The sequence below is a fragment of the Rutilus rutilus genome (assembly GCF_951802725.1).
Source record: "Rutilus rutilus genome assembly, chromosome: 2".
Lineage (NCBI taxonomy): Eukaryota > Metazoa > Chordata > Actinopteri > Cypriniformes > Leuciscidae > Rutilus > Rutilus rutilus.
Window position 1 is genome coordinate 36,860,034 of NC_140210.1, and position 21,868 is coordinate 36,881,901.

Consider the following 21,868-nt stretch of genomic DNA (forward strand, 5'->3'; position numbering starts at 1 on the left):
TAGAGAGCTTGGCCTTTTTCAGGACTTTCAGCAGTCACAGAATACGTGGGCATCATTTATGCCAAGCTGTTATACATCACATTCAGATCTGTCCATTTTTAAAGATGGAAATCATATTAGTTTGTTTACTTCTAACACAACATTACACATTTGAATTGTTGAATTATGAATAATTTTACTATATTGGTTTGATGCTTTTACCACATTTACTGGTGCAATGTACTAACTTAACATGACAATTTATTACTTTTATTTTATATATACATACACATACACATATACATATATACATATATATATATATATATATATATATATATATATATATATATATACACACACACACACACATACATATATATATATATATATATATATATATATATATATATATATATATATATATATATATATATATATATATAAAGATGAACATTTTTAGCTAAATGTGTAAAAAAAAAAAAGGATAGATTTTCTATTAAATCTTTTTTTTTTTTAATCCTTGTGCCTCTAATATCTTTCTATACTATTATATCTTTTTTAATATTCCTTTTACAAACAAGCCAGTTCCTTAATGACATCATCCTCTTGGTCTAAGAAGTGACATCATTACATAACATTTATAAATGATCCCAATTAACTTCATACGGAAGCCCTTGTGTCAGCTAACTCTCAATCCTTTACTGAGCAATGGCCATCTATAGTTCTTTTCTTCCTTTAAAGCTTTACTTTTTTAACTAAAATACAACACAACCATATTATTATTATTATTATTATTTAGTTAACAATTAGTTCAAAATGTACTGCTGTATTTTAGGAAAGACCCTTTTACTTTGAAGTTGTTAGTCTACTGATGGCTTAATCCAAAAGCATTTCTGCAAAATAGATTAAGTTATTTTAACAATAATGTCTTAAACATTTAAGACAGACTTACCATGAGCTCCAAGGTTATTATAAGTAATATAACATACATTTTTCACTACAAGTTTAGGAATTAAATGCATGTTTTAATATAATGTATCAAGCATAATATACAGAAGAAGAAAAAAACATTGCAAAATGGAAATCTAGACTGATTTCATTTCAACATTCACAGTGAAAATGAATTAATTGTTCATTCTTTCATTAGCAGTTTGTCAATTTGAATCCAATTCAATTATAATGCTGTAATGTTGTCAGAGCTGATTGGTTTGGCTCAAGGCTTAGATATCTTTATTGAAGAATTTTCTGAAATGGCCACAAAGAAAATAAATAAGAAATATATTCTGTAAGCCAGGCTCCTAATAAAAGTGGGCGGTCAGTGCCCAAATGTAACAGAAGCACTACTGTAAGCATGTTAGTGTGAATGGTGTTAAAACCTTTGAGGAGATGCGAGCGTTCTCCAGCAGAACTCTGGTCCAAACTGCTGGGTGACGGGCCACAAACTTCCAATCCCGGCACACCTCAGCCGCCCGCAGGAGCGTCTTCGTATCCAGGTAGGTAAAGATACAGAAGAGAGCGGCACGCATCTTCAGCACCTCAGGACTGATCACCTCGTTGAATTTAGAGGGGCTTTTCTCATGGCGGCAATGCTTGTATCCCCCTTCAGAACGACCTGGTGACAGGAAGAATAAGAGATCAAGGAAGACTTGCTTGACAGCTGTAGACACCATTCAGCTTCCCTGCATATAAAGAGCAGACATTTAGCAATTAGAAAATCACATGGTTTTCATAACGCATAAGAATAGGAAAAATTTTTTTTTACATTTTGGGGTGAATTTAACTGGCTCCATGTATGTCCATATGGTGGCGCCACAGTCAAATAAAAAGGACAGTTATGAGCCTCTGTTCACTTGTCTCAGTGCCTCCCACAGGTTCTGAACATCTTCCAAAATCATACCATCAGCAGGCCATTTCTATCTCACAGCTCCAGTTCGACAGACTCAGGTCTCCTGAGTCATCCACAATTTGTTGAAAATCTAACGAGATTGAGACTGAAGAAACGGGTGTTGGCAGCATTCGCCTACATGTTTAAGAAATCTGCCAAAAGTTGTGACTCAAACAGGCTCTCAAATTTAATGGTGCTAACAGAATGGAGCTTGACCTTCTCCTGGCCATGGCATGGGTTTGATGTGTACTGAATGCATACAGTTAAATACAAATGCCAGCAATGGAGGATTCTCTTGGGATAAACTAACCATGACTGCTGGTCCAAAACCAAACATCAACTAGCAGTAAGATGGGAAAAGATGACTCTGGATCAGTGGATGCAGGCAAGTTCATCCCACATTGTTTGCTGCAGAGAGTTTTTTTTTTTTTTTCTGCAGAAAAAAAAAGATATTTTGAAGAATGTCGTAAACCAAACAATTGATGGGCCCCATTGACTTCCATAGTGTTTTTTCTCCATACCATCAACTGTTTGCTTACCCATATTCTTCAAAATAACTTATTTTGTGTTCAGCAGAAGAAAGAAACTCATACAAGTTTGTAATAACATGAGGGTGAGTGAGTAATTGATGACATCATTTTTTTATTTTTGGGTGAACTATCCCTTTAAATATTGGAATGGGAAAAGATGATTGTGTATCAATTGATGCAGGCAACTTGATCCCATCGTTTGCTCCAGAGAAAAATGTTCTGAAATTATAACACACATTTTTAAATGTTTATTAACTGTTCTTGTTAATAAAAAATAAAAATGGAACAAATGGCACAATAATAACTATTTTTAAATAAAAAATATGTACTGACCTGACATCCAAATGTGTAAAAATATTTTATAAAATATTAAAATAATACCAATTATATAAAATAATGAAAAAGAAATGTATTAATTACATTAATTTCCTCATTTAAACACAAAACAAGTCTGCACTTAAACAAATTCACAGAATACATCCCTTGAACTCCAAATACTTTTTCAGGTTGGCGCTGACATTGTTTGGCATGGATGGCATATGATGTGGTTCAAATATAGGATTTCATGTTGGCTTCAGTCATGACAGAATAAAGAATTCTTGCATATATACTTGCATATAATTATAATTAACTCCCTTAAAATGATCAATATGATGTGAGCAGGCCTACTGGTGCCCCCTACAGATTGATAATTACATTTTCTGCCACAGCTGAACAAAGTAAAGGTGACACACTCGACATGCTGCTTAATAACCATAGTACGATGCATCTTTGAAGAAATCCTCTAGCTAGTCACGACTCTTTTCCTGTTACAAATTAGTCATTCAACCACATCACGCAGGTGGTGGAGTAATAACTTCTTTTAATGAATTCGTTTGAGATTGAATTAATGTTAGATTTTTTTGCTATAAATTACAGACATGGCATCTGAGGAATAATTCTAATTTTTCTTAGTTATTTTGCTTTATTTCCAGAATCAATCATTGGCTCATTCTTACGTAACTAGAGCACGTACTCAAAACTGTGCTTTAAATCTCTTGACAAACTAAGAGACGTAAATTACATTTGTATCAAATAGTAATAAAAGATATAGATTGTACTAAATGTCAGCTTGCTTATTTTGCTCAAGATAAGGATTTATTAAGCCCACACAAAAACGATGCTTCTAACCACAGCTCGAGAGCTTGTTTGCGATGCTGTTTGCGAATGTTCGTTGGACCTATGGTTTTGGGAAGAACAGACTCTTTGAACTATGCTGAAAACTACTGAACTTGCGACCATAGTTGGCTAACGATGCTTTTGGGAAACGCACCCCTGAACAGCACAAATGAGCCTCAATCAATGTGTCATGGCCTTAAGCCACACTCTGAATGTTGTGTGATTATGTATGGGAGCATACTGTATATAGACTATTGGTTAAACATTTCACTCTTCCCACAATGACCTGGAGTCAGTAGGTGGAAAACTGTGCTCATTACTCCATGACACACGCTCTCTACTGCTCTCCGGCCTGTGTTCCTGACGGCAGTTTGTTCATATGACCTCATTTCTCTCAGCCGGCGTCCTGGTCCTCTGACCTGACTATACCTGACCATTATTTGGAGAGTGGGTACAGTGGCCACGGCCCTGACAAACCGCTCTACAAACTGTTAACTCACAAACACACATACTGGTAAAGGACATTTGCAACCATGGCAGCATTTGCTACAGATCTAGCCAGTTTCTGCCCCAAATTATGTTTTAAATGATTGACAAGCAGAAAATTACATTCACATTTATGCATTTGGAATTGGGTTCCCTGAGAAATGAACCATGCTCTTCCACCAACATTTAAAGAAATACAAAATAATAAGCCCCAGGACAAGATTCCATACGCTCGTCCTGCCCACGCAGGTCAATGACGCACCTGTGGCAAGTCTGTATCCTCCACGGTTACCCCCGTGCTCTGCTCTCCTGTCTTGCTCCCACATTTCGGCCTCAGACTCTGTGGTGCGGGATCCTACGTCAGACACGTCGCCCTCCTCTCCCTCCGTGCTGTTCCGGTATGGCCGACGCTGCCAGTTCTGGATAGCCTGTTTGCGGAGACCCCAGCTCCGGGAAGCACCTGTCCTTTCGTATGCTCCTCCTCCGCCTCCCTCCCCAAGTCGGCACTGGACGTGGTAGTATTGAGCATCAGGACAGTCCTCCAGAGCATGGAGGTCCACACTGTCACTGTCGTAACCTCCTGAACCCTGGGACACAGACTTTCCTCGTCCTGACGCACTGTTTAACAAAACCACAAAAGGGAAAGCATGGAGCAAAACAGTCAGGCACAATGTTGTGGTCAATTTGCAGGAATTCATGAAAGGAATTACTGGAGATCTAGTGGTGACCAAACATAGAACCATTCCAAAATAAAAGTTTAAACCCTCTCTCTGAGTTTGCATGTTTAGAAGTCCACATGTTTGTGGCTGTAGCATTTCTATCGCAGAGACGTGACCAAATATTAAATATTAAATGGGCTTTTGAATTTAGTGTTGTTTGGTCAATATTAAACAAGGATTAGATTCATGCTGTAAAGTGTAACAACATTCACCAGGCCATAGGCGCCCTCTGCAGGCATTTGTTAAAATACATAGGGCCCTATCATACACCAGGCGCAATGCAGCACCAGGCGTCGCGACGCAAGTGTTTTTTGCCAGTTTCAGCCCGACAAAGGTATAATATTTACGTCCTGCGCCACGTTGTTTAAATAGAAAATGCATTTGTGCGGCCATGGTCTGAAAACGAGGTGTGTTCAGGCGCATTGTTGGCGCGTTGCCATTTTGAGGCACCTGAAATAGACATGGTCTAAAGTCAAAGGCGCAATATTTTTTTGTTATTTAAAGGGCGCTTTAGTAATATGCGCCAATAGGCGGGTGCACAATGCGCATACACTCTTCTTATTACACACACAGGGATGCGCAGCAGCACACAAACATGCCAAATATTAAAAATAAAAGGATTACAATGTAAAAGATTATTATTGTGTACATTAAGATATGGTGGAATCCGGCTTGTGCCGTAGATGGTCTGCTTGCGTGCTTTAACCTCGCGCACGAGCAGATCCGTTTCCTCTCTGGAGAAGAGTTCAGTGTTTCCACTTGCAAATTCCATCATGTAAATAGCGAATCCGCCATGGCACGAACGCAACGCTTTTAAAGGGAATGGGAGATGAGATTTTTTGCACGTTTTGCACCCATTGTATGGGTCGAGAATCGAGATCCACCAGCTGAAAACCACTGCTTTAGGATACAGGGTTTGTGTTCAGAGTGTGTAAAAAGAACAGTGAGAGTTCACCAGGAAATATGATCAGATCTGTCTAGACAGACTTCCTATAATACACATAAACACACACCCACTAATTTAGAAATAAGAGACTCTGCAAACTCTATTATTTTTAAGCCTGAATGAGTAATGGGTTATTTCCTTAATACAATAGTGACTCTCAGTTGTTTTCTATCAAAACACTCATCAGAGGATTCTTTTCAACACCAAGCGCTGGGTACACAACACTAAATCAACACTTTTAGGGGTGTCATGCACTTCTTCCTCTTCTTTTTTTGATTAGCCACATTATCAATCCTGGTACAGGCATGACCAAAAGAAAAAAAGCATTTTAACTTCACAGTAGCTCTTATAGCTCTTATAAGAGCTAATTAGCAGACCTTTATACTGTATAGAAAAGAGCCGCTTTGACATTTTAAGTTTGATAGTTGAAAGCAAATTATCTGAAGAAGCTGTGACTCTAATGGCTGACTAAATTTAGTCAATGCCAATGTCAATGCATTATTCCTGATTCCTTTTTACCTTCAAGACATATGCAACTTAATTTCAGTTTAACTGAGTATGACACTTCTGAACACATACACTGCACAAGACCTCTCCTTAATCATTACAAGAGAAATTACTAAACTCAGGGAACAGTTCGGGCATATGCATGGGATTGTGGGTAAGGATAAGGAATGTTCTCCTCCAAGGCTTAGCAGGGACAGAATTTCCACTGGGGATTCCAGCCAGACATTTAGTCACTCTCCAGATGTTACAATTCAAAAGCCAACACTGAGACTTAAAGAGATACTGTGCTACTGCAGTCAGTAGTGACTGTAGGCTCCGCTGTAGGCAACTGACTACAATGACAGGCTTACTTTTCTATTTTACAGTGGGCTGAAGAGCAAACAACCCACTAGAAATCAAGCTGGGACACATTAAAACTGCTTACACAGTAGGAATGTGTAATGCATGGTTGGCTATGGCAGAGATATCAAAAGCCATTCATTTGTTCAAAAGCAAAAGCTAAAAAGAATGCATATGTAAAGTTTCTAAAAAAAGAAAAAAAAAAAAAGAAAAAAGAAATTCAGAAGAACTTTAAGGCATAGTGCAGTCTCTGTATTGTATTATATTGTTTTCGTAATGTTTCAGCACTCCTTACTTCAAATGCATATTTGTGCCTTTTATTTGAAGCCAAAAATAGAGATGCTGAAAAAACAGAGGGATGCGATGGCTAAAGACATCTTCCTCTGAAGTCAACCTTAAGCAGATTTACAAACTCTATTTGCAAAATGTACTGCTGAGGACCGTAGGGCAGGGATTGGCTTAAAGGAATAGTTGACCCAAAAATAAAAATGTTGTCATTACTTACCCACCCTCAACTTGTTCCAAACCTGTATGAGTTTCTTTGTTCTGATAAACACAAAGGAAGATATTTTGAATAATGTCGGTAACCAGACAGTTGACGGCACCCATTGAATTCCATAGTATGGGAAAAAAAATACTATGGATGTCAATGGTTGCCGTCAACTGTCTGGTTACCGACATTATTCAAAATATCTTTCTTTGTGTTCAACATGGTTCAACGTGGAACAACATGAGGATGAGTAAATGATGACAAATATTAAATTTTGGGGCGAACTATCCCTTTAAATTTAATAAAATAAAACAAACAATTTATATACGACTTTTAAAAACACATTTTGTAATGTCTATAGTGCTTTACTCATCTGCCTCAAAAATGTAATGTATTTGAATTATCTCTATGTCAGATTTTCTCTTTATGAATTAGCATGATATTATTAAATGAATTTGATCAAAAATAATAAGAACCCTAGTTATAATGACAGAATATTAATGAAGAGTATATACATAACTGTTCAAAAGTTTGGGGGTTTTAATGGTTTTGAAAGAAGTTTCTTATTCTCGTAAAGACTGGATTTATTTGATCAAAAATACAGATGTTTTATATTTGAATATATTAAAAAATGTAATTTATTCCTGTGAGGCACAACTGAATTTTCAGCATCCGAATTAGAGATCAGTCTAATATGCTGATTTGGTTCTCAAGAAAAAATTCTTCTTATTATCAATGTTGAAAACAGCTGCTGAAATATTTTTGTGGAAACCATGACAGGATTCAGGATTATTTGATGAACAAAAAGAACATAATTTATTTGAAATAAATATATTTTGTAATAATATAAAAGTCTTTACTGTCACTTTCAATTTAACGCATCCTTGCCGAATAAAAGTATTCATTTCTTACAGTTCCCACACTTTTTAGTTTATATGCCACTTGTTTATAAGTGACTCAGATGGATGATGGTGGTTATGCCATAATGAAGGAACAGCAGTGATCATTTCAATTCGCTCCCGTCTGATTCAGTAGGAAGACCTGTGGAGTCTATGTCAATTTAGGGACAGCAGACTCCGGGCAAACCCACGCTCCTTCCTTCCCTCAGAGCACCAAATGATTCAAATGCACGCACACAACAGATGGACGTTGCTGTCTCACTCACAGATCAGAAACTAGTTAAACGAGCAGCCGCACAAAGGTTAGTTATGATATTTTACAGGGAATCACATAAATGGAAGATGACCTAAAAATAAAAATGAGAATAATATGTTTGTGATGCTTAGTGACTAGCTGAGACAATCTCACTAGATTAATATTAAATCTTAAAAACAATGGTTCACAAAATGTTAAAGTCTTATTAAACAACAGTTTTTATAAAACTGAAAACAATATATATTGTCATGTTTTGCATGTGTTCTATGCTGCGCTAACGCCATGTCCTAATTACAATTCTGTATGCTTTCAAAATGCTTTTGCGGTACTTTGATGTCATACACTGAACGGTCTGCACAGCGCCGCTTCAAGTCGAACATACCTTAAATCTGCAGTGGTCAGGTGATACAAGTCGTAGCTCTCAGAAAATGATTTAGTTTACACGTTGTAACTACAAGTTCTATAAGCTTGTGAAGGCTTGTTACAGTTCAGAATGAACTCGCCTCTAGTTTGGACTTTGAGCAATGTTCTCAGTTCAGTTTCCAGTGTTTTCTTTGTTCATGCTCTTCTGTTGCCATGGTTTTTGATTTGCCCACATGTGTCTCACCTGTGTCTTGTTAATTATCTTGTTTAGTCCCTAGTGTTTCTGTGTATATATAGTCCTCAGTTTCAGTTGTTCTTTGTCCGTTATTGTCTATTTTAGTGGTTGTTCTCGCCGTGTTTCTTGAGAAGTTCATATGCCTAAAATTTACCCTCACAAAAACATGAAATTTCCATTAAAACATGATTTAATTGATAAAAATCAACAACAAATTTTTTTTGTTAGTTTCATGTGATTTTTTTGGTGATCTATCCCTTAAAGTTTTGGGTTTCACTATTGCAGGGACATTTGGTCTCTACTCTGTAGGCAAAACCTGACCTGACACTTACATGCTTTCAATACAACACAAAAAACAAGACTATCCAAGGAAGCAGAGTTTAAACGAACTATCCTTCTAGAGCCTTTGGTACTGGTTGTTTTCAGCCTTGTCCTTTAAGGCACTTAAGTTTTCCACACAGCTCTTTTCGCATATCTTCTGCATGGCTGAGAGATTACAGACTGGTTTAACCCTGAGGCAAATGCAACAATCTAGTGATTTTCCCTAGACACATCCCAAACCAGGCTGACTCCAACATACCCATGGCTCACAGCAGGTAAAAGACATAAACTTGCTGCTCTGCCGAATTTAAGATATATCTGCAAAATGGCTGGTGCCAAATCTTAGATCTAATACTTCAAAGTTTGAAGTAATACTACACTTTATGTAGCACCTTATTTTGCAACGCAGAAGTAAGCTATTTTCTGTTAACGTGTGCTAAATCTGTTTAATTAGTCGCTATAGGTAAATATCTCGAATTTGAAGCCAAAAATAGAGATTTGAATACAAGATATGAATACAACACAATGTATGGCAATACAAGAAAAGAATGCAAAGCAGCATAATGGACCATTTTTGTACAGCTAAAATAACTAGAAGTGGATGAGATCGGAAGCCTCGACAAGTTCAAGTTACAAACTGCCCTTACATTAAAAATAAGGTAAATAAAAGTAAAGGTAAATTTTGGCAACAAGTGACTGTCTTTACGAGTGAGTCACTGAATCAGTCATTCAACCGATTTGTTGAAAAACACTAATTCATTCAGGAATAAAACACCACTACATTGACACTATTGTGAAGTATTCCATTGTTCTCTAGGACTAGATAGAACCTGACCAAAAAAAAAAAAAAATCAAATGACTAGTGTTTGCATAATATTTTAAATTAAATGAATTGCATAATATACAAATTAATAAATACACAAAAATGATTGAATTATGTTATTTATTTTTAATTTTAAAGTTAGTGATATTATTAAATTATAAACACATTAATATACAAGTATAAAAATGCATAATAACTGTAAGAAAATGTGGCTGATGAGAAAACATTAATATATTTGTGAAGTCATGCAGGCAGAATTCTGCTGTCCCGAGACTTACGCAGTGCTGGGGGAGGAACGTCGATCGGATACTTGGTACATTCCCCTGGATGGCCCAGAGATACTGGAATTTCTCTATGAGAGAAAGAGTGAGAAATCAATTGAGAGTGTGTGTATGAGAGAGAAAGATGCTCCAAAATTTCACTGAACACATCTGAGATACTGCAGCTCAACATCAGCAGGTAAATATAAATAGAATCAAAGTAGATAGAGAAGTATAGGGTAGAAAACTAAGAGAGATTCCTCAGAGAGATACAGTACATGGAAAAAACATGTCATATTTACGTCAGAACTTTATTGACCGTTACCACTTTGTAGGTTTGAGGATTGAGGTTACCACTAACATGCTTTAACGTCAATATTCATGCTTTAGTCTGGGTCAACACTGATAATATGTTTCAAAACTCTCTGAGTACAAAATAGCAGCAGTTTTCTTAGCATCACTGATTACTCATTTAGCTACTTTTATGCAAATTTGCTTGCCGTACACTAATTACATGTCCAATCCCCCTGGTGCAACCTGCGGTTTTGTGTCTTGCTGAAAGACTCAACCAGGCCAAATAATTGGTGAAATTACACCAAACCGTTTCCTGACAATCATGCTCACCTGATCGATTGTGTCAGTTTAACAAATCCACTGAAAGCCTTGTCAAAGGGTAATGCACATTTCTTGCTTTCTAATTTTTAGAGACAATATAGTCTAATCATGTTTATTTAATTTCAGCCATTCTATGTAAATTAAACATTTTGGTAACGCTTTACAAAAAGGTTCATTAGTTAACACCAATGAGCAAAACATTTGTTACAGTGTTTATTAATTCTTTGTTAATTTTAGTTAATAAAAATACAGCTGTTTATTGTTTGTTCATGGTAGTTCACAGTGCATTAACTAATGTTAACAAATACAACCTCTGATTTTATTAACATATTAATAAATGTTGAAATTAATATTAACTAAGATTAAAAAATGCTGAAGTATTGTTCATTCTTAGTTCATGTTAACTAAGGTAGTTAATTAATGTTAACTAATGGACGTTATTGTAAAGTGTTACCAACATTTCAATAACAATTGCATTGAAGGGCTTAATCACAATTGTAGGATTTCAAAAAGCAGTGAAATATGGTTATTTTTCTTGTTTTTATGGTGCTCTGAGTGAAAACAGCCTGGCCTACATTGATTTCCCTGTAAAATTCTGAAAATAATACTTCAGGTGTTTTAGAAAAAAAAAAAAAACATATCAATCACCTACTAATGACTTTCATTCATCAGACGTAGGAATTAGACTCACCAATCTCATGCAGGAAATAGGAAAACTGTGCCTTTAAATAACTGCTCTAGCTGGTTAGGTGATACACCAGAGGAAATATGGGCCAAGCAAGGTGCCATAGTGCTGACAGGCCACACAAACATTCACAAACACACACTGGGCACAGTGCCCGCAGAAATGGGGCAGAAAGGAAAAGCAGCACTATTGATTTCACTAGCAATGCACAGCAAAAAAGGCTGGCCGGGATTGTGGGAAATGCTTGAGATGAGAACAAGAAATCTGCATCTTTTCTTGCTTGCTTTCTTTCTGGCTTTTTCCTGTTGTCATAACCCTGCACAGTGCATGTCTATGCTCTAATTTAGGCCAAATGTCCTGAATCACAGCATGCATGCTCCTGAAACACTGTTCCCTTCTTCTGACATCACTGAGAGTACTTCCTCTCCAGATAGTAGGAGACTGGAAGGCTGTGGCTGGCATTTGGGAACACAGGCTGTGTGTGAACTCAAGCTGAGTCAACAGTGCTGTATATACAATATGAGTGAATGACAAATGTAGATTGCTGTTTCCATGGTGACGAAGGGGTCCCCAATGATGTCAGAGCAGGGTGCTTATGTTAGGGTGTTGCCTGAATGTGCCATTCACAGTCAATAACAAGCCTAAAAATGGCGGTGTGAGTAACTGCGGCGTGCACACATACACACACAGAATTTTGCACAACACTGGCATATATAACATTTTTCAACACTGTAAAAGGTTCTCTGGAGCTTCACAGACCAAAGGTTAGCATTGATGAGTATTTAGTAAGAAACAATTCCTGAGTATTGCATTAAGATTTATTTATCTCACAGAAAATTTCAGACAGAATTGCAACCATGACAACGCACTTTCATGCAATTTTCACTGCCTACCCTCAACCTGTTATAAAGAAGACCATGCACAATTCTCTAAAAGATTCTCAAAAAAAATGTCTCAGCATGCCCAGGCTCTAAAGTGGGAACACGGACAGTGGTTTTCTGGATGTGGTGGTAAATGTCACTGTGTCCACAAGAAAAAGTCTTCCTGCACTAATTCAGATATTATAAAGCCTTAATCTTTAAAAAAGGGCTTACAATTATTATTATTTTTTTTTTTTTTTGTGTATGCACTTGTAGCTAATAATGCTAATAGGCTAATATATTTGGCTGATTACATAACTATCTCTTTGACTCTTGCAAATCTTTCTACACATACAGTATAAACAACCATTCAAGTTTAGTGTCAGTACTTCTTAATGTTTTTGAAATTAGCCTTTTTTATCACCAAGGCTGAATTTATTTGATCAAAAGTGAAATATTATTACAATTTAAATGACACTTTTCTATTTTAATATATTGCAAAAATTGTATTTATTCCTGCGATGGTTGAAGCTGAATTACTCCACCCTTCAGTCACATGATCCTTCAGAAATCATTTTAATATGCTGATTTGGTGCTCAAGAAACATTTCTTATTATTATCCATGTTGAAAACAGTTGTTCTGTTTAATAATTTTGTGGAAACCATGATACATATTTTCCCAGTATTTCTTGATGAATAGAAACTTAATTAGAACGGACTTTTTGGTGAAAAGTGTAGAAGTCTTTACTGTTACTTTCGATCAACTTAATGTGCCTTAAAAGTACTTTATAAATAAAAGTACTTTAAAAATATGCGAATGACTTCAAAATTTCAAGCCAATTTCATACTTATTTAAGCTTTGTATTTGTACAATAATTAAATAATTCACATTTTTAATTCACATGTAATTCGATCAAATGTGAAGGTAAATGTGAAAACCCAATGACTGCATTACTCTCCAGGATTGCACCTTGGGCACATATACTCATAAAGATAGTTGTCTTTCCGTTTTTTCACCTATGATGTCTTAAAATGGTGCCTCCATAGGCGGCTTACTATGTTTAAGAACAGAGAAAATATTTTATACCTTTTCAAATGTAGTTCCTATAGTTGCATCACACTGACATTCATGACCACAAAATCCACACTTTGCAATAAATACATTGATTTGAGTTTTTAACAGCTTTTTAGGATCAAATTGAATGGTTATTCTATGTAGATATCGAAACAGCTAGTGATTCAAAGTTATGGATTTTCCATTGATAAAAAGCCCAGTCACATCAAAATATGCATAAATGACTACAAATACAGGTGTAATCTCTGAATCTCTGATCGTTCCAATGCCAAGTTTTCTTTTGTCTCTTTCTCTCAGTTACCGTACCTGTCGTCCATTATGTTTGGATCCTTGCAGACTGCAGTGTCCCAGGCTGCCGTTGGGGGTGGTGGCACAGCTGCTGATAATCTGGAGCTGTTTCTCAGCACGGTCGGCCCGGTCCAACAGCTCCTCGATGAACTGCTGAAGACGCAGTTTAGCATTGGCTTCACGCGCAGCTGTTTCCTGCAGGAACTGATCGATCTGGGACACCTCTCTAAGTGAGGAGGAAATGAATGGAAAGGAGAAAGAAATTTATCAGAGTTACTATTAGAGAATTTAGTGATAGCTTGTCAGTTTGATCAATGCATTAAGGAGTATTGAGTCTGTAACTCAAATATATGGCGGTTTAGTGTGGTGTACATATGACCTTATCCACCCCTACCAACAGCGTTTCCTTTATATATTCATATTATGCTCTTTTACAGAGTCTTAATTTTGTTTTTAGAGTATACTAGAATAGGTTTTCATGCTTGAATGAAAAAAAAAAAAAAAAAATTGACATATTTTACATTGTTGCAGCCCCTCTCTTTCCAGTCTGTTAGTAACGCATGAAGCCCCTCCTTCCGAAAAGCACAATGTGTTCTGATTGGTCGGCTGGACCAGTGTGTTGTGATTGGTCAATCGATTCGAGTGTGTTCCGGAAATACGACGCCCCTTACCATAACTGTGGGTTTCAACAACTACTAACCCAACTCAAACAGGCCTCACACCCTTTTTTTTGCATGTCTTGGGCGATAATTCTTTAAATGAGGGATATTGTGACGTGTACGTTCCCAGAAGAAAACTCAAGACTACAATCGAGGCGTTTTTAGGAAGTTCAGAAACAGTGCTTACTGATATAGAGAATAACTCCCTTTGGAGTGACTTTGTGCTTTGTAACGGGTGTTTGAGATGGTTAACCGATATTAATATGTCTTAGGCTAGTAAAATAACAGAAGTCTAAATTCGTCTACAGGAGCTGGTGGTCAGTAACAACACAGAAACATAAGTTTAAATTTGGTGCAGGTACCATATATTGCAAAATAATTAAACAAAATATTTACAAATAGAAATAATGAAAGAAAAGAAAAAGAAAAGAATCCCAAAATATTTACAGACTGCAGTTGAACCGGTTTGTAGTTAAGTGCACTTGATAGTTGTTGTTCAAGTATAGACTAATATAAATTACAGCAAATACACACACACAAAAACCAAAAAGAAAAAGAACTGTCCCAGCAATAGATGGTATACAAGACCAGCGCGACAACCCACAAGGGTTTTATGGAAGTTTGTAGTGATAAGTCCGTAAGTTATTGTTCATCATGTGAAGGATGTGTATGTGGGGTTGAAGCACTAGTCTATGGAGAAGTGTGTGGGGGACAGGCTGTGGACAACCTTCCTACCAGACCAGTAGGATGGCTATTCAGTGGATGCTACACGGATGGTAGGCTCCCAGCAATAGAAATTCGGCTCGCCATCATTCGTCTCCAGACAGAGAGAAAAAACCTGGCCTGTAGTACAACAACAGGACCAGTAAATAACAGGGCAAAGTTGAAACTAAGCATCAGCTCATTCCACACTCAGATATCATTTTCATGTGCACACAATTCTAAATTATTACAAAATGAATCAATAAATGTACAAACTACAAATAATAAACATTAAGGGCATGACAACACAATAAACAGTACAATGTTAAAGTTGTATTGGCTGCACAAAGTTCAAATAAATTCAACAGTACTATAATCAGATTTCCTTACTACATATAAACACACTTACTGAAAACAAATATATTTGTAACCCACAAATGCAAATGTCACAAAAGCATAAAATTAATCAAAACCAGTTGGTGAATATTTGGCTAATATGTTAGCTTTCAGCATGTAGTTCATTCATTCAGAGTACTCACCAGTTCCTCTAAGTAAACATATGGCAATCTGGTGACGGTGGCAATCCCCTGCAGCCACTAAGTTATTCTAAAAGTTACAATGATGTGTTTAACTTAAAAGAATAAATCAAGCAAAAGAGTGAATTGTTTGTTGAACACAAACCTGTCCACAGCTGCCGATCAGCTTCCCCACACCTCTGAATGAGGAAGAAGCTGCAGCCTAATTAAACTCGTGCTCTACTGCGCGATTGGCCAAGCACAGTCACATGACTGGGGTGGCATGAGATCACTTCTTAAAGGGGCAGCAGAACTAATAATATATTACCAGATTTCAACCTGGGTTACACCCTCCCCCTTTAAACCCATGCACGTCCCGTTGCATGTTAAACCACGTGAATAACTGAACTGGTGGTAGAAGCAGGATTTAATGCCTCAGATATACTATGTAAAAGGGTTTGAACCACAGATATCAGGGGATTACCAAGCGAACTGTACTGCAACCTTTTAGGTGGTAATCGTTGACGCACAGAACGTCTTGGACCGGGTTCTGGTTCTACAGAATCATGAGTTAAATCAAAGTTTAGGGGCTCAAAGACACTAGAAACTGACGTCTCAGGATCGACAGATTCTTCAGAGTCTTCAGTGAGTGGAATTTCAACAAATTCGGGACTGACACTTCCAGAGTTTCTTTCCACAGGTAGTTCGACAGACTCTTCTTCTTCCTCGGCTTCAGACTCAAATAGGTGTTCAGGTAAGTCAGCTTCAACAGGTGCTACCGATTCTTCAGCTTCAGATAAATGGTCAGGTGTTACAGGTAACGTCTCTTCTTCAGGTAAGTGCTCACTCTCTGATCCTTCATCAACAACAGCTGGTTCACTCGCAGGTGTCATTGGTGGAGAAAGATAGTCATTGGCAACACTTGGGGATGAAGCCTTTTTATAAAAGTTCTCCGCAGTGAACTTCATTGGACTTGAGTCCAGACCAAGAACTGTTGGTTCAGGTGGAGAGTCTTCCTCTTCAGAGACCTCAGAGTCAGGAGGGATCTCACGCTGCTGCCGCGTTCTTGGCCTTGAGACTGAACTGGCCTCAATGAACGGCTCTTCAACAGCAGGGAGGAAACCACATGGTAAAAGAAGATCTCTGTGAAGAGTACGTTTAGGACCATCACAACGCTCTGGCTTCACTGTATAGACTGGTAGGTCTCCAGCTTGATCCACCACAACGTAGATGTCCTGCTCCCACTTATCACTGAGCTTGTGTTTACCTCTCAATCGAACACTGCGCACAAGCACTCGGTCTCCAGGCTCCAACTTCGAAGGGATGACTCTTTGATCAAAGCGGACCTTGTTCTTTTCAGATGCTTTAACAGCATTCTTCGAGGCAATATCGTAGCTTTCTTTCAACCGGGACTTCAGATTTTGGACATACTGTGAATGAGGTTGGTGTTTTTCCCCACTCAGAGGTAACCCAAAAGCCAGGTCGACCGGAAGACGGGGAGAACGTCCAAACATCAGCTCGTATGGTGTATATCCTGTGGTCTCATTCCTTGTACAATTGTAAGCGTGTACCAAGGGTTTGACGAAGTCTTTCCATTTCATTTTCTGTTTTGCTTCCAGAGTCCCCAACATGTTGAGCAGAGTGCGATTGAACCTTTCTATCGGATTCCCTCGAGGATGGTATGGTGTCGTCCGACACTTCTTGATTCCAGCCACTTCACATAACTCCTTGATCAGTTTGGACTCAAAGTCCCGCCCTTGGTCTGTATGTAGTCGTTCTGGTATCCCATAATAGACTATAAAGTTGTCCCACAGACATTTGGCCACTGTCCTAGCCTTCTGATTTGGGGTGGGAAAGGCTAAGGCGAATTTAGTGAAGTGGTCTGTTAACACAAGGATGTCTTTGGTGTTGCTGGTGTCTGGTTCAAGACTGAGAAAATCCATGCAGATGAGTTCAAGTGGTCTAAAAGTTTGAATACTGATGAGAGGAGCGGCTCTCTCAGGAAGAGCTTTGCGACGAATGCACCGTCCACAAGTCTTTATCTTGTGCTCTATGTCAGCAGACATTTTGGGCCAATAGAAGCGGGTACGAGCGAGGTCTAACGTGCGCTCTATCCCCATATGACCCATATCATTATGGAGACTCTGCAAAACAGGGGAACGAAGTTCTTCAGGCAGGACAAGTTGATATGAAGTCTGTTCATTGTCTTGTCGCTTTCTGTAGAGAATGCCTTCGACTAGTTCGAGCTTGTTGAGCTCCCTCAGCAACAAGGAGATCTCAGGCAGCCCCTCCCTGGCAGTAGGAGGAACTTTCTCACCTGTCTCCATCTGGTGAATGACTTCCCGAAGATTTGGGTCAGCCCGCTGTTTGTCCCGGAGCTCAAGATGGGACAGAGTCGGAACCACAGGCAGCCCAGGATCTTCTATATAACTCTCAGGAAGAACGTCTGCCTTGATGGACAGGGACTCAATCAAAGGGCTGGCTGCTTCCGCTCGGAAGAGGCAACTCTCACAAATGGCAGTGACAACCTCAGATGAAATTGAGGGGTCACCAGGATAAGAAAGATGTTGTCTGGTGAACTGATCGAGGAGTTCTTGATCAGATTCGCAACAGGACGGGTCCTCCTGTGGTCGGCGGGAAAGTGCATCCGCATCCAGATTCTGTCGTCCAGCTCTATATTGCAACTTAAAGGAAAACGTGGAAAGTGCAGCCAACCACCGATGGCTCGTTGCATCCAGCTTGGCTGATGTCAGGATGTAGGTAAGAGGGTTATTATCAGTAACCACAGTAAAATGGGCACCATACAGATAGTCCTGAAATTTTTCTGTCACACTCCACTTTAGTGCTAAAAACTCAAGTTTATGAGCCGGATAACGAGTTTCGCTTGATGTGAGTCCTCGGCTTGCGAAAGCAATAGGTCGAAGGTTGGAGTCTTGCTCTTGATAGAGCGCTGCACCCAGCCCAATGGTGCTTGCATCTGTATGCAGAATATAAGGGCGCTTTGGATCAGCAAAGCCCAGGACTGGTGCACTGGTAAGTTTTTCAATCAAGGAAGTGAAAGCAAGTTGACAGTCGGGACTCCACCGAGAACCGAAGGGTTGCTTTGGATCGAACTGGTGGACCTTTGAGTCAAGGGGTTTTAAGTTCTTTCTTGTGGAAGAATATCCGCGGGTAAGGTCGTTGAGAGGCTTTGCAATGGCTGAATACCCCTTAATAAAACGGCGGTAATAGCCTGCGAATCCCAGGAAGGATCTTAAGGTCTTGAGATTAGTGGGAACTGGCCAGGATTTTAGTGCAGATACCTTCTCTGGGTCGGTCTCAACACCATTTTCAGAAACAATGTGTCCTAGATATTTGACTGATGTCTGACAGAATTTACACTTTTCAGGCGATAGTTTCAATCCGTACTCTCGTAGACGGCTCAGCACTCTAAGCAGACGGCTCTCGTGCTCCTCAAGCGTGTTGGAAAAAATGATCAGGTCATCCAAAAACACCAGGACCTCTTCCAAGTGGAGATCTCCCATACACTTTTCCATTAACCTTTGGAAGGTTGAAGGTGCATTGGTTACTCCCTGGGGCATACGGTTGAATTCCCAGAATCCAAGAGGCGTAACAAAGGCTGTTTTTGGTTTATCTGCTTCATTCATTTCGATTTGATAATAACCGGACTTCAGATCTAGCACCGAAAACCACTTGGATCCAGTGAGTGCAGAAAATGATTCCTCCAAGTTTGGCAATGCATATGCATCCTTTACAGTCTGCAAATTGAGCTTGCGGTAATCAATACATAATCGAATATCTCCATTTTTCTTCTTGACAACAACTATAGGCGACGAGAATGGTGACTCGGATTCTCTGATAACACCAGCATCTAGAAGCTCTCTCAGATGTTTGCGAACAGCTTCTATATCCTGAGGATGAATTGGTCTTGCTCGGTGCTTGAACGGAGTGTTGTCATGGAGATTAATATGATGTTTCACATGACTAGCGCAGCCAACATCCATGTCATGCTGGGAAAAGACATTGGACATTGCATTCAACTTGCTGGTTATTCTTTCCTTCCATTCCGGGGGTAATGGCGATTCCCCAAAGTTGAAAACTAGTGGAGTGCCGTTGGGCCCATGTGCTGAGGAACTGGTCACATGCTGCTCTGAGACGATGCACTCATACACTCCCAGTTCTGCTATGATGGTCGAAGATGGTATGTAGATGTCTTGCTCCGATTCGTTTCTCACCATAACAGGTACTTGGTGAGGAAAACGCGTTGGCATAGAGACAAGACAGCTGCTAACGCACAAACCACCCGGTAGACCTGAATCCGGATGTTGGACGACAGCATACTGACTTGCTGGAGCAGAGACTTTAGCGGAGCCTTTCAGCAATACGGTGTGGCCAGCAGGAACGAGCACAGAGGATTTACTGAGCAGAGTTACAACTCCAAGATGGTCGCTGCAGCTTTGTTGGTAAGTCACTTGGAGAGTTTGTAGTACAGCTCGGTAACCTAATGCATTTGGTTGGAAGGAAGAATTGTCGCTTTGCCGAAACTTGTCATAGAGCGTCTCGAGAGTGTTCATGCCAATCAAGATTGAGGTGGGAAATCCTGGTCTGACATCAGGAACAATGAGTGCAAGAGTTGGAACAGTAATGATGCTTCCAACAAAGTCTTTAGGAAAAGTCACTGTAGTTTCAACGTAGCCAAGATATGGAACAGTTTGGCCTGCTGCTCCTTCAACGTGGAGTAGCTCATGCAGGGGTTGAACTGGTTGATTGGAGAGACGTTCATTGTAAAAGGAAACCGGAATGGTCGTAACTTGGGACCCGGTATCCAAAAGACAGGAACCTTGGTGACCGGCGACTTTGACATCAGCAGTACATCTGGATCCTATAAGTCCTTTTGGTACTCTCCTTGATGTAGACTGCAGCTCAGAACAGTTGACAGGAAGCTTACTCTTGGCGGGACAAATTTGGTCCTGCTCAGCCCCTGGGTGTCCCACACCAGGAACTGAAGCTAGTTTAAATGCTTCTTTGCAGATGGATTTTGTCCCTGCCACTTCTGCTGCCTGTCTTGAAACTGCTTTCGCTTGGCGCTAACCAGTGCTGGGTTCGGATCAGAATCACACTGAGGCTTAATGTGGCCATCCTCCCCACAGCGAAAGCAAAACCCAGGTTTTGGATAGGAAGAAGCTAGTTTGGCATTTCTCCCCGTCTTCCCGGTTTCAGACTGCTTTGAGGCAGAATACATAGCTGCTGGCTGATGTCTGTTGGTTTGACCGGCGTTGAGAGCGGCAAGCTGTTGTTGAATGGCTGTCATCTGGTGTGAAAGCTCCTTGGTGAACTTTGTTATCGCAGTGCACAGATTTGATTCTTCATCCGGCCTGTTTACAAATTGAGCATGAGTGGTTACCTTTTGTTTGGTTCCTCCAAGGTGCTGTTTCATTCTTCGCTCCTTTGCTGCTTCTCTGTCCTCCTCTGTTCGCAGGAGTAGTAAAAGTTCAGCAAAAGATGGTGGACTGGATTTCCTTTGTTTGAGTTGGAGTTCTGAAATCAGTCCATTGTCCCAACACCCTCTGCAGAATTGAGCCAATAAACGTTTATCCATATCTCTCTCAGATACTCCTCCTCTCCTCACAGCATGTTGCAGTGCCACCTGGAGTCTCTGCAGGTACTCAGACGGCTTCTCTCCATGATTTTGGTAAGTGTCCATGAACTTGGCGTAAAGTTCTTCACCATCCTGGACAGTGCCATACGCTGACTCCAGCTGCTGCAGATACACATCAGGCAGCGCATCATGGCTTAGATGTTTCACCATGTCACAGGCAGGGGGCAGCAGGCTGTCACGAATTAGTCTGGCGCGTTGGAGATCAGATATGGCTGGATCACGCAGCACTAATTCGACGCCAGACCGCCAGGTGTCGTAGTCCATTTCATGGTTTGGCCTGGGCACTTTACCAGAGAACGGTCTCAGCCGGTGGGTGGCATGCATGGATGTATCACCGCTCCGAACCACATGCTCCACGACGTAACGCTGCACCTCAGGAGGGTTAAGGTCACCAGGTGCAATCGGTCGTCCCCCGGCGCTGTTCATACCGGCACTGTTAAAAGCAGAAGCAGGTGGAGTGAGAGAGGTTTGTAAGGGAGCATACACTGGACCAAAAGTTCGACTTGGTACAGAAGGAGGTACAAATGGCTCTGGAGGGTTTTTTGGTTGGTCAGCTATCTTTTGTTCAATTTTAGGGACATTTACAGCAGCGGGAGGAAGTTGTGCTATAG

The 21,868-nt window shown here is 39.6% G+C and overlaps 1 protein-coding gene and 1 long non-coding RNA gene across 2 annotated transcripts in view; both read right to left on the bottom strand.

The window, feature by feature from the left end:
- fbxo41 (F-box protein 41) overlaps positions 1–21,868 on the bottom strand; it is a 59,740-nt gene that overhangs the window by 14,759 nt on the left and 23,113 nt on the right. Inside the window, exons 3-6 of the mRNA XM_084402070.1 lie at positions 13,741–13,948; positions 10,218–10,291; positions 4,304–4,659; positions 1,359–1,594 (exon numbers count right to left, since the gene is read on the bottom strand). Coding sequence (XP_084258196.1) covers positions 1,359–1,594; positions 4,304–4,659; positions 10,218–10,291; positions 13,741–13,948 — 874 coding nt within the window. The remainder of the gene's footprint in view (positions 1–1,358; positions 1,595–4,303; positions 4,660–10,217; positions 10,292–13,740; positions 13,949–21,868) is intronic.
- Positions 14,728–15,859, bottom strand: LOC311286048. Its single transcript, XR_014626469.1, has 3 exons — positions 15,765–15,859; positions 15,623–15,689; positions 14,728–15,224 (listed from the first exon to the last, which is right to left on the bottom strand). It is a non-coding gene; the product is annotated as an uncharacterized lncRNA (long non-coding RNA).